The 14,133-nt window shown below is 41.1% G+C and overlaps 1 protein-coding gene across 3 annotated transcripts in view; it reads right to left on the reverse strand.

Annotated features, from left to right (window-relative positions):
• Positions 1 to 797: 797 nt before the first annotated feature.
• Positions 798 to 14,133, reverse strand: part of recql (RecQ helicase-like) — a 49,204-nt gene continuing 35,868 nt past the window's right edge. For 2 of the 3 annotated variants that reach the window (XM_052033656.1, XM_052033657.1), the window contains exons 11-16: positions 12,730 to 12,868; positions 11,969 to 12,060; positions 8,135 to 8,354; positions 7,050 to 7,170; positions 4,377 to 4,534; positions 799 to 3,155 (exon numbers count right to left, since the gene is read on the reverse strand). In XM_052033656.1, coding sequence (XP_051889616.1) covers positions 4,394 to 4,534; positions 7,050 to 7,170; positions 8,135 to 8,354; positions 11,969 to 12,060; positions 12,730 to 12,868 — 713 coding nt within the window. In that variant the 3' untranslated portion in view covers positions 799 to 3,155; positions 4,377 to 4,393. Of the gene's footprint in view, positions 3,156 to 4,376; positions 4,535 to 7,049; positions 7,171 to 8,134; positions 8,355 to 11,968; positions 12,061 to 12,729; positions 12,869 to 14,133 lie in introns of all 3 variants that reach the window. The other variant, XM_052033655.1, reaches the window with a different exon arrangement.

Consider the following 14,133-nt stretch of genomic DNA (forward strand, 5'->3'; position numbering starts at 1 on the left):
GCAGTTTTTGTTTCATTGTGAACGTTATTAAATTCAAACTGTTGGACTGCAAAATAAATTGTTATTTTAGCTGCGTGCACGCCGGCTAAGCTGTCGGTGTTTCCTGGGGCGCTGACACGGGGGAGGTGCAGTTGGAGATGGGCGAGACCTAACGTCCTGCAACCGCGGTGACCCTGAGTGATTTTAAGCACAGTCGGGGAATTTGAAATCGCGACACTGCTGGACTGCCGCCCTCTGGTGTAAATTCAGATTGCTGCGACTTTATTTGCCGACCGATTCAATGGCTGCAGTTAGCAATCTGCTGGGGCAGATTATTTGTTGCTCCAGATTCCAGCATCTGCAGTCTCTTGTGTCTAAATCGTGTAATTATTGTACACCATGGGTCAGTGGTTAATTGAAAATGTTCATTTCTGTTCTCTCAATCGTTAGCCCAAACTTTGCTAACAAGTGGAGCCCAGAATCCCTCTCGCCAGGGCCACTGTGAAAACACGGTAACTGGCCGAGGGTGTCACAGAGCAGAAAGAGAGGGTATATGGGGATTCATAACTGCCTCCCCCCCCCCCCCCCACCGCCCCCCCCCCCAAATAAATTCAGGCTTTTTCTTAGATCTGTTCAATGTTATGGATCTCACACCACAGGAAGGATTGATGCAGTTTGTTCCATATCACAGAAGGACACCATTTCGTCCTGGTATTTTAAATGCACAACAGCAAATGCCATTGGGTTGAAATTCTGTCATTTTTTTGCACTATTCTTACACCGATATTTAAATTTCAGCCTAACTGAAAACTGCATAGTATGGTACAGAACCTCAGATTTTATTGCAATAAATCAAGGCACAGTTCAGAAACAGAAACAAACACATGGAAAACTTTTCCTATAACTAAAAGCGCGCGAAAAACAGTGCAACATAAAATGAGTCTTAGTGCAACTGAGTAAGTGTTAACAGAATGACTCTCTAATTTTGTCCGTTGTGGAAAACCAAATATCACGGTGTATTACATATGCCAAATACCAGCTATGTCATAGATTCCATTACTTCTAGCAAGAAAGTGGGCTTTGCTTTCACTGCTGCAATACATTAAAGTACAGGAGCCCGAGTTCAGCATTCTTCTTAAACCTACATTTACTCATGACCAATCACTTCTGTAAACGAGGCTGGGCACGACTGAAATAAAAAATAAAATGATGGCAGAGTAAATCAGATGAATAGATCCTTTCTTTTTGGGTGTGCACTTCAAGAGATCAGTTTTAATGAGGAATATACCATGGCTTATCCTTGGCATAGATGCTGATCAATGTACTGTGTAATCCCAGTATTATCAACTCTAATTCACAGTTCCCCATTTTTCCCTATTTAATTAAATCATCGTTGCATTATAATTGGCCCAGGAGATAAGAAATTCAGAATCGATTAAGATAATAAGTTAAAACTGTAAAAAAAATATTGTTCTTTCATCAAACCAGTTACACAAGCGTTGTAACATGGCAACTATGCACGGCAATAGATTTGCTATTAGTGGAATGCACAATCCATTCAAGCAGTCTGATCTATGATTCAGCCAGATATTTGAAGTTAAGTTCTCCTCCTTGGGTCTGACCACATGTGACACAGTCTACAGCTTCATAGTGTGGGAGAGAGGTTGAATTGTTTCCTGGTACCAATGTAGTCCCAGCTACAGGCCAATGTGACACTAAAGCTGGTGCATGTACATAAGCCAAATTGAGTGTTTTATTTTGTTTTTCATTTGCTCCAACCAATCAGCATGGCACTTCTGCTTGGCAGCTCAGTAAGGTGGCAACCAGATAGGTGGGGCAAACCTACATTGCTGTTATTTTAGAGCAGCAGCATCCAGCACTCACCCATATCATAATTTGGAAGCTTATGCACTTGCATTATGTCAGTGTTAGCACTCTTCTTCTAGAGACAGATGGTCATGATTTAATGCAAAGATGAGAATGTGTAACGAAGGCTGATACTTCAGCGCAGTGCCAAGGAAGATCTGGGCTGTTTTGAGGCGCCATAAGGCACTAAACCTCCAAAGATCCTGGACTAATTGGAAGAGAAGGTGGGGAGTTCTCTCCTTTATCTTGACCAATATTTACCCACTAATCAACATCCCTAAAACACATTATCTGGTCACTCTAACATCACCATGGGACCTTGCTATGCATAAACTGAAATGCTGCATTTCTGACACTGTACGAGTAACTACTCTTGAAAAGAATTTCAGCAGCTGAGAAATGTCATCAAACATTTTCTTTTTTAAATACCAGCCATTCTTTTATGGTGCTCGGTGGGAGCATACCGCAATCCAGGCACACAGCTTAAGAATACAAAATACCCACACTTAACAAGCATAGTGTACAAAAAACTTACACATATTTGTCTTTGCAAGATTAGATTAGTGATCCAGTATTTTGTTGTTTCCACTTTTCAAGATACAGTACAAAAAGATGGCACTTGAATTTTTGTAATTTCAGCAATTCCAGCTGCATTCACATGTGTTGAAAGCAGAATCATCATTCAGGTGAAATTTTATTTTTGGAGAGGAGATAAAACAGGGCAGTGAACAGTGTAAATACACATGTCCACTTAGCAAACTTTTTATTGGTAAGGAATCTTTTATTTTGGTTATCAGTTAACTTTTATCTTGTTTGAAATTTTATTCATGTCTCCTCATAATGACCTTTATATAAAAAGTAATCTTTTGAGTTGGTCCCCTACTGTACTTGTTTGATTACAAGTCCTTGGGTATAGGTTTACTATAAAAGCTGTCCAACCAGCCTTCATCATCCCAGCTGTGGACTCATTTATTACAAAAAAAATGCATGGCTTATAAAAACTCTCATTTGGTGGCTTCCTTCAAGCTAAACACACCTAAAATTTCACAGGAGGTTAGTGATGTTTCCTTTCCTTGATGGTTTTATACAGTTCTTTGTTTTTTTTAAATACAAAATTCTGAAACTTTTTCTCAGCTAGTGCATTCTCATTACACTTGAGATGACTACTTATGCAGCATTTTAGACTCTTGAAAAATTTTTTTTTGCAGTTGAGGTCTTGGAAAGCGTGCTTTTGCTGAAAGCTTTCTAGCCTTCTTCAATACCTCCTTTCTCCCACTCCTGATCCTCTTCATTTACGGTATAGTTTCTTCCTGAGGACAAAGTCAAAATAATTTGTGTGTTAGCAAGCAACTCTTACAAATCCTGCCTGTTATCTTCATGAGTTTAAAACGAAAAGATTGAATTATCGATGCTGTGTTCTGAGTGGGGAACTGACAAGAAAGAGATGGGATAACCCCAATCAGCAACGAGATGGACTCAATGAGAGACCAGGTGCTACACCATAGTCCTGATTTCCTTACTGCTGTTCCCATCTCGGACTAAGGAATCACCCTTAACATGGTCACATTTCCTTATGATGCAGGAGGCCATTCATCCCATCAAATCCATGCCAGGTCTCAGGGCAATCAGCCCCATTCCCCCACTTATATCCCTGTAACCTATTCTCTCTTGCATCTTGACAACTGCCACCCAACTCTCCTACCACCCACCTACGCTAGGGAAAACTTACAGCAGCCAATTAACTTATCTACCAGCACGTGTTTGTGTTGTGGGAGGAAACCCATGTGATCACAGGGAGAATGTGCAAACTCCACACTGGAGGTCAGGATCAAACCTGGGTTGCTGAAGCTCTGAGGCAGCAACACTACCACAGTGCTGCCATTCGATGACATTTCCCAGCTAAGTCTTTTTAGAAATACATTAGGAGGTAAACTGCAAAGCAGGAGTGTGCGTATTTGAGTGTTCTTTTAAATCCTTAATGAAACTTTGACAAAATATTTTTAAGATATCTTAATTCGTCACATGTACATAGAAACACACAGTGAAATACATCTTTTTATGGGTAGAGTGTTCTGGGGGCAGCCCGCAAGTGTCGCCACGCTTCCGGCACCAACATAGCACGCCCATAACTTCCTAACCTGTACGCCTTTGGAATGTGGGAGGAAACCGGAGCACCCAGAGCAAACCCACACAGACACGGGGAGAACGTACAAACTCCTTACAGACAGCGGCCAGAATTGAACCCAGGTCACTAACGTTGTAATAGCATTGCGCTAACCGCTACACTACCGTGCCTGCCCTATCAGATTAACTATCAGATTATATAAGGAAGAGTACAACACCAGTCAGTTCACTTGTAAGAAAGATATTTCAGTGTTATTGAAAGAAATAAACTGATTACTGAAACTAAATCTAATGTTTCCTTGTGCACTAAAAGTGTTAACTTATAAAATGTTTATTACATCATAAGCCATTTTAACCATCTGATGAACAAGATGTGTTGGAAAGTCATCCATCTGAGTAAATCTTACCTTCTAATAGGGGTGGATCAATCCAGGATAAGTCCCTGAGCCTTGGACAGCCTACTTTTCTTGTTGCCAGTTACAGTTTCCGTAGCAGAACGCTTGTTCCCACACTCTTTCTGCTTAGCACCTTTGACTTCTGGTACTTCCTCAGCAGGAGATTTCATCTAGAGATAGAATGGAAATCTAGGGCAATCTGCCTTACTCTTAGAAACAGATATTAAGCAAACTAATGCATGTTATTGCACAATATCTATGGATAACACTATCAGCCTTTGAACTGGTAGTGGATCGGAGCACAGGAGTCAATTTATTCAGACACCAGTGTCCTTAAAGAGAGAAGGAAACAGAAACTTCAGAAACTTCTTCCGATTAAGACTGCATAATTTATCCAGAAAAGTACAGCAAGTGGAGGATTGCAATATGTAAAGTTCTGTGCGTGGAATCAATCTCAGTCACTTACAGCAATATGGTCATCACCTCTGCCCAGCCAGAGCGTTGTCACTACATGCACCCTTTTATTATTTAAACGACAAACTTAATTCTTTCCTGGTCCTATCTTAAAATAAGGTATAAAAACGTAAAGCCTCATCAGCTAAATCAAACACTAATTGATATTTGGACAATTAATTCAACAAGGAGTCTCCAAGGTTCTCAATACATTCTGGTTATTAGGCCTTGTATTACACCCGTTTACCACAGCTATAAATGCACCATGTTTGCATTTTGAGCATCAGGAAAGAGATGGTGCAGCCCAACTAGATAGCTGAAGTCCAACAACCTCTCAGACAAAGTAGTCACTCCAATGCCATGGAACTCAGCATCCAACCCTCTTCCCCCTCCACCCCTGGAAGCATGCTGCTGTGGTGTGTAAGATTTACAGGGCGCACTATAGCAAATCATCAAGTTTAATTCCAGATTACCTCATTCACCCATGGAGGGCATGAGGAGAAAGTACACTGAGAACATTCATTTCCATGTCAGCCATCATGCTTGGTTTGCTTTGGTTAAAAAAAATCAATTAAATTGCATGAACTACAATTTACAGAGAGGTGTTCCACACTTCCACCATCCTTAGCATGTTTCCTACCTTCAGCTCTGAATGATCTGACTTTAATCCTTAGACTGTGCCTCTTAATTCTAGAATTCTCAACCAATTGAAATAGTTTCTCCCTCATCAGTTTGCATCAATATCATGAAAACACACTCCATATTCTTCTAAATCCCAGAGAATACAATCCCTCAATGCTTAGAGACCAGGTATTATCCTCTCCAATGCTAAGATATACTTCCGAAGGCGTGGTGGCCAAGTACTCCAGCTGTAATCCAATCAGGGCTTTGTATAACTACAGCAAAACTGTAGTCCTCTCATCCTCCTGACATAAAGACCAGTAATCCATTGGCCTTTCTGATTATTTCCAAAGTGGATTGGGCCTCCAATCCATTTAGCTTTTCATCACAGGTTCTTTCTCTTTTATTGGCTGGAATAAATGGGCTCAGTTTTCTCACACTAAAACCCATTTGCCTCAGTTTTGCCCATATACTGAATGTATTAGTAAATGCCTAAGATGCTGATTATTATTGTGGCAACAGTAGTGTTTTTCTACCACTTCAGTTAAACTGTTAAATGATGAAAAGTAGAGACTTCAACACAGATCCTTGCTGGTCACCACCAGTCAATCCTACCATGTTGAATCCCCTGTCCATTATCTCTACTCACCAACAAACAATCTGCTGGAGGAACTCAGCAGATCGAACAGCATCGGGGAGGGGGGGGGGGGGGGGGGGGGGGAGGTAAGGAATTATCGATCAGGACTGCACCAGGACTGAGTGTGGAAAGGGGAGATAGCCAGTATATAGTGGGAGGAGGATTGGTGAGACAGAGGCCAGAGGTGATTGGTGGACTGATTGGGGGGGGGGGGGGGGGGGGGGGGAGGCGGTTGGATGGATGACGGGCAGATTAAGCCAGGTAGGGGAGGGGAAGTTGGGAGACAAGAGACAGATGGATGATAGATGCAAGCAGACAAAAACAAAAAAGAGGAAGATGGAGCCCTGAAGGCCAGGGAGGTGGGGGTGCGGGGTGCAGGGGAGTGATGGTTGGAGACAGCTGCTGGAGGGGGATAAGCAGGAACACAAAGGGCTACCAGTGTTGGAATCTGTTAAGTAAGGATGGTCTTTCCATTATCCCTACTCTCTGCATCCAGAGCCAGTATCCTGACCAGATCAATAGGTTGCATCCAATTCCCTGAGCTTCAACCTTTGCTAAGAGTAACTTCATTCAAATCCCTTTTCAAGTCCATGTAAGTAACACATCTCTGTCCACTACTTAAGTCACTTATTCAAAACATTCAATCATGTTCATCAGGACTTATCCTCTATTTTTATAAATCAATGCTGGCTCTCTCATTAGTCAAAGAAAATCACAATATTCAGTATTTCTGTCCTTAATTACAGATTCCAGAACTTCCCTGGACAGAATGGTCTATAATTCTTTGGGGTTTTCTCTCTCGACTTTTTACATTTGTAAACAATATTTTATGCACAATTTTTCAATCAAAAGAAAAGCTTCCTAAAGTGAGGGAATTTGGAAGATTACCGATGATACTCCTGTAATGTTCTCATCTATTTTCTTTGACTCCTGGGATGGCCTAATTAGTTTGAAAGCAATTCTTCCATAAATACCTTGTTAGTTCTCATCCGCATGTGCATGGAAACAACATGCTTATCGCCACTCAGCAGATTAGCCTTGGGTGCCACCTTCAGGTATGAAATTGTTGCAAATGCAGTAAAGCTGAACTCTTCTCTGGAAACCAAAAAGTGGCACAAATATAATGTGCAAATGACTCAAATGCAAATTACTTTTATTTATTTTTAGTGGACATATCGAAAAACATTACAAGAGATAGCAGAAAGCACAGCAGAAAAAGCTGCCTGGCCCATTGCCTGTTGGTGCTAGATCTTCAATTGAGGGCTTTACCCCAAACCCAATTCTACACCTATATTTTGTATCCTGCTTTCCTACCATTTTCAAAACATCTGTCCAATTTCCCTTTAAATTTAATATCCTTTGCCTCCACAGACATTTTTGATAAATCAATCTACTTACCAACAAGGTTTGGGGATGGGAATTCAGAGCTCTATCTGCTCCCCCTTGCTTTTCTACCAATAATCTCAGACATTTTGTAACCTATTGCTATATTGTGGAAGGAAGGTTTTAACATTAACTTTTGCAAAACTGTACCTTTCAAGATCCTCCCTAAATCCTCTCACCATCAGGGACCCCCACCATCCAGGATGCCCTCTCCTCGATGCTGCCAATCAGGCAGGAGTTACAGGAGCCTGAAGACCCACACCTCAAGGTTCAACAACAGCTTCTTCCCCACTGCCATCAGATTCTTGAACTGACCTGAAAAAACTTAACACTACCACAGACTATATTTCTTTTCTCTCAATCTTGTACCAGTGTCGTTCCATTTATTTTGTTTTATATTTTGCACACTTGTAAGTAATGTATAACTTATGTTAAGTTCACGTTAACTTACGTTTGTAATGTACTGTGCTACTGCAAAAAGCTAGTTTTCATGGCATTTATACTCTGTGTATGTAAGTCTATGACAACAATAAATATGAACTCAGAAGTTGAAGCCAATGCCAGTGATGAAGCCCTTATTTCCAAGCTTTCCCTTTCTTATTCTTGCCATAATTCTGGTGTCTTCCATGGTTTTATTATCTTTTGTGTGAATTTGGTGATGGACCATTGTACTTACTTCAAGTATTCTTGTAGAAGAAGATGGACAATCACATCCTCCATTTCATGTCTGGACAGATTTGGAGGGCTTACAGAAGACAACCTCAGTTTGGAGGGACCCTTCCCGTTCCAGGCTTCAATTAGTTTTAATGGGGTGAGTTTTTCTTCGAGTTGTTCAGCATGTTTGAGTATTTTGATCAAATCAGAACTGTAACCAGTTATATCAATCTTCTCCAAAGCTACAAGCCAAAAGAAAATACAGATGTCAGCTGCAGAAATGATTGTTCTTCATTCTAAATTAGTCAATGGTTTCACCATTGGTTATTTATTTGAAGATCTACTAGGTTTCCTGAACATAACTGGAATCCAAATGGAAACAATACTTTTCATTCAATAGCTGCTCCTTTCTAGAAAAAGTTCCCTCCCTCCTCTTCCATATACAAGCAGCTTCTGTATAAAAACATCCTTCTCATCACTGCCATTATTCCACAGATCTCCAAATGGGAATTTGCATCCTTATTGTCAACCAACTTCCAAACTTCATTTCAACAGGTCTACCCCAGTCGGATGGTGGTGGGTTGAGTGGCAGGAATTAAACTTACAACAATTTTACAAATTTGACTCATTTGGGTGATACCACCTTGAGCAAGTATTTGTTATGTGGTGAGAGATTGGGTAGGGTTGATGTTCAAAGGGTGCAAGGTGTGCTTGTACACATCACTGAAGGCCAGCATGCAGGTGCAACAGGTAATTGGAGACCACATGGTATGTTAGTCTTTATTCCAATAGGATTTGAATACAGAATTATTATTACTCCTACAAGGCAATGGTGAGGCTGCACCTGGAGTACCATGTTCAGTTTTAGTCTCCGTACCCAAGGATGTACTTGCCATACAGGAAGTGCAGTGAAGATTCACTAGACTAGTTCCAGGGATGGTGGGCTTGCATCATAAGGAGAGATTGCGTAGACCAGCATTGTATTCGCTTGAGTTTAGAAGAATAAGAGAACTCATGGAAACATGCAAAATTTTAGTGTTTCGCATGCTAGATGTGGGAAAGACGTTTCCCCTGGCAGATAAGTCTATGAAACAGATACACAGTAAGGGTTAAGCCAATTAGGACTGAGCTGAACAGACATTCCCTCACCAAGAGGCCGGGGAGCCTGTGGAATTTTCTTTTCCAGAGGGCCACGGAAGTTCAGTCATTAAGTTCATTCACAACAGAGACTGATTGACTTCTGGACATTGAGGGAACATCCTGGAAACTGGTGCTGAGGGAGATTATCAGCCATGATTTTAATGAAAGGCAGAGCAGATCTCAAGGGCCAGATGATCTACTCCTGCTCCTATTTCTTAAGTGCTTACGTGGAGCTGCTCTATTTTCAATGAAACATTTGCAAAGCTGATTCCCCCACAAGCAGCAGACAAAACCGATTGTAAGGTGGTTTTCAAGTGGTACTTTTTGTTATTAGATCTCTGTGTTATTTTGCTATCATTTCAGTGTGACACATCAGGCAAAGTAAAGAAAAACTGAACAAAAGTATACAAACCCAATTGCCAAACCCCCCCTCCCCCCCCAGAAAAAATACAGTAATTCAGAAAAGTTAAGTCAGTGTAATGAACATAAATTTTGGGCGCTAGAAACTCCTGAACCATTTACTTTTCAGTTTTACTTTAACCAAAGTGAGCTAGAACTAAGGTTTACCCAATTTATGTTACTTGTGTCAGTGGAAGGTTTCCAAGTTATTTTCTGATCGGTCTGTTTATGCCTTCATTTTCTTTTACTAGCCAAGTATTGCTCCAGTAGTACTTTGGAGTCACATACAACTATCTCTACATACTGTTTCAGGAAAATAAATGGCATAAATGAGAAAGTTTTTCTTTTGTAGGTTTAGGAAATCACAGAAGCTTAAGCCTCCTCTTACTCAAGATGTATGGACTCTGTTGCATCGCTACAATCACATACAGATCGCACATTAAGAAACACGTGAACTTTACAATAGTAATGATACCTTTATGTAGAAAATTAATGCAGAGTTTAAGAAGTAGAAACAGGACCATCCCCATGTGACAGCGCCACCATTAAATAAGGTCATGGCTAACCTTATGCTTCAGTGACACTTTTCTACACTGAGCCCTTATCCCTTAATATCTGAAAACCTATTGATCTTCCACTTGAATTGATCTTCCTCTTCAATACACTCAGCAACAGAGCCTCCACAACCCCCAGGATTTCTGAATTCCAAACATTCACTACCACTTGGTTGAAGAAATTTCTTCTCCTGATTAGCCACCCCCTCACGTTGAGACTGTGACCCCTGGTCCGAATCACTCTCAGCCTGGGGAATACCAACTCCCTATCAAGCCCCGAAAGAATTCTGTGTGTTTCGATGAGATCACCCGAAGAGAGTCTGTTTAGTGTCTGCTCACTTGAAAAACCTACCATCCCAGGAGTTAATCTGCTGAACCTTCTCTGCACACCCTCTAATACAAGTAGGTCCTTCCTTAGGTAGGGAGAGAGACCTGCATGTAATATTCCAGATGCAGTCTCGTCAGGACCTGATTTAATGGGAGCAAGACACCTCTGCTCTTGTACTCAAATCCTGTTGCAATAAATACTGTTTGGCTTTGTAATAGCTTGCTGTACCTGCATATAAACTCTCATGTGTACAAGGACCCTCAGGTCCCTCTGAACTACCACACTTTATAATCACTTACCATTTAAAAAGTATTCCACACTTCTGTTTTTCTATAGAAGTGGATAACCTCATATTTTACATATCATGATCCTTCGGTCATGTCCTGGTCCATTCACTTAATCTGTCCATGTACACAACAAGCCTCTCTGCAAGCACTCCACAGCCCACACTACCATCCAGCTTTGAATCACTAGTAAACTTGGATATATTCCATTTGATCTCTTCATCCAAGTCATTGATATAGATTGTGAACAGCTGGGGTCCTAACACTGATCTCTGCTTCACCTGTCGTATCACTGCCCCCCAACCTCAAAATGACTTGTTTACTCCTATTCTGTGTTCTGCCCATTAACCAATGTTCAGCTCACACCAGAATATTACTCCCATCCTGAACTTTTACTTTTGTTTCATAGTCTGTCACATGTTATCAGAGGTGTTCAAACAGTCCAAATCAACAGATACGTTGTTATCTATTCTGCTAAGTATAACCTAAAAATATTTGTGAAATGTGACATTCCTTTCATAAGTTCATGTTGACTCTGCCCAATCCCATGATTATTTTATAAGCACCCTGGTACCACTTCCTGAACAACAGAACCCAGCATTTTCCTGATAATTGATGTCAGGTAACTGGTCTATAGTTCCCTATTTTCTCTCCATCTCCTTCCTGCTCCCTTCCAGTTTGTGGAAGCTAGATTGCTAGACTCAATAGAATTTTGGAGGATGGCGTATCCATTATCTCCAATACCCTAAGAAGCAGATCAGCAGGTCCAGGGGATTTATGGCTTTTCAGTCCATTAAGTTCTCCAATAATACTTCACTGATGCTAATTTCTTAAAGCTCCTCATTCCCTCTCGACATGAAGTCCTCCTCTGTTTACAGGTTTTCTGTATTTTCTTCCAGACACAAAATATTTAATGTCTGTCATTTCCTTATTTCCCAATCAATTTTCTCCTGTCTCGGTCTCTAAGGGACCCGCATTAACTTCAACTACTTTTTCTCTTTTTACATCTCTATAGAAGCTTTTACATTTCTTGCTGGACTAATTCTCGTGTTCTCTTCCTCATCAATGCCTTTGTCCTCCTTTTACTGAATTTTGAAATGTTCACAATCCTTCAGCTTAACGCTTGTTTTTTGGCTCAGGAAAGGACTTACATGCCTCACAGTTGCAGTTGTCACACATCTTGTTGCACTTTGTTGATTCCCAGACTTCATCAAAATGTTGTGCTATCTGCACACGTCTACATCTGGAAACATAGTAGGTTGATGCACAATAAACCGATGGCTTCACCTCCATTCACTTAATTGTACAGTGTTATTATATACACCGGGTTATGGCTGTGTCACAATGCAAATGTAGTACATTACTATTATCTAGAAATGTAATTGTCTATCACTGCTATTTTCAGTGTTATGCAGTTGACAATACTTTGTTCCATGAGTGGAACATGATAATGACAATTTCCAAGTTGTTTTGAGTCACTTGAAAAAATCAACTGGGCACTTTTGGTAAGTACGTGTTACATAGATTGGGTTAATGCTGTGTCACAGTGCAAATGTACTGTGCTATCACATTGATTGAGTTAGGGGTATATCACAGTGTAAATATAGACTGCATGAAGTCCACTTCAGTGTGACTATCTTATTCTATAGATTGGGTTAACGTTATATCATAGTGTGAAGGTATACACAATGAAACATCTTTATGAGGAAGTCGCTCTAATTGATATGCTTTCCTTTTCCCAGATCAACTCGGTGAGAGTAGAACAATGTTTCTCCATCTGAGCCCTTGTTTCAAAAGTCATTGGGGATTGGGTTCCAATTACATCATCCCAGCTGAAGGTCAATGTCCCAAAAATGAGTCATGAGTCATCCTAAGAGGACTTTACTGGGAGGAATGGATCAATCTACTGTACCTTCTTGAATCCTGACAGTATGCCACCATCTCATAAAGCTTTTGTTGTCCTACATTCTCCATAACTACCATTGTGCTTTGCCTGAAGATGTCCATAAATCCATAGTATAGAATGCAATCAGCTTTAAGGTCATCTCGACCTGCAAAACATAATACAAAAGAGGTTAATTTACAATAGTTACTTTTGAATGAAAGGTGTCACCATCTTATTACTATGATACAGTGTATGAGATGGTGCCTGTTTTAATTTTTAATCTATCATAAACTAGTAAATACCAGAGAGTGAACATCATGATCTATGTCTGTGACAATGGCCAAAGAAATCTTGACAGAATAGCTTGCACGTTTGTTCACTTATTGCCCATGTGGCTGACATTCGGACATTCGACATTGATATCAACATTCATTATCTAACTGCTTCAAGTATCCAAACCAAATTGTTCTCATTTAATTGTTGTGATACCATGAATCCCAACAAAGTGCTTTCAGCTGGAGACTCCAATTGCACGGGAAGGTAAAACTGAAGTTATTAGACATCAGGGAATGACTCTACAATGGGTGGAAACATATCCAACATAAAGGAAGATGGTATGGCTATTGGAAGTCATTTATCCCAGCTCCACAACATCACTGCAGGAGTTCCTCAGGGCAGTGTCCTCTGCTCTATTCTCTCTATACCTACGACTGTGTGGCTAAGCATAGCTCCAAAGCAATCGAGAAATTCGCCGATGACACCACTGTTGCTGGCAGAATCACGGATGGTGACGAGGAGACATACAGGAGTGAGGTAGGTCAGGTAGTTGAGTGGTATTGTAACAACAACCTTGCACTCAATGTCAGCAGGACCAAGGAACTGATTGTGGACTTTGGGAAGGGGAAGTCAGGCAAACACACACCAGTCCTCATTGAAGGGTCTGGGGTGGAAAGGGTGAGCAGCTTCAAGTTCCTGGGTGTCAGCATCTCGGAATATCTATCCTGGGCCCAACATATTGATGCAACTATGAAGAAGGTGCACCAGCATCTCTACTTTCTTAGAAGAAGATTCAGCATGTCATCGAACTCTGACAAGACTTCTACAGTTGTACAGTGGAGAGCATTCTGACCGGTTGCATCACAGCCTGGTATGGAAACTCCAATGCACAGGAATGCAAAAGACTACAGAGAGTAGTGGACACAGCCAGTTCCATCACAGGTACAGCTCTCCCCGCCATCGAGGACATCTACAAGAGGCGATGTCTCAGGAAGGCAACATCCATCACTAAGGACCCTCACCATTCAGGCCATGCCCTCTTCTCATTACTGCCATCAGGCAGGAGGTACAGGAGCCTGAAGACCCACACCTCAAGGTTCAACAACAGCTTCTTCCCCACTGCCATCAGTTGCTTGAACCGACCTGAAAAACCCC

This window comes from Pristis pectinata, chromosome 19, assembly GCF_009764475.1.
Source record: "Pristis pectinata isolate sPriPec2 chromosome 19, sPriPec2.1.pri, whole genome shotgun sequence".
NCBI lineage: Eukaryota > Metazoa > Chordata > Chondrichthyes > Rhinopristiformes > Pristidae > Pristis > Pristis pectinata.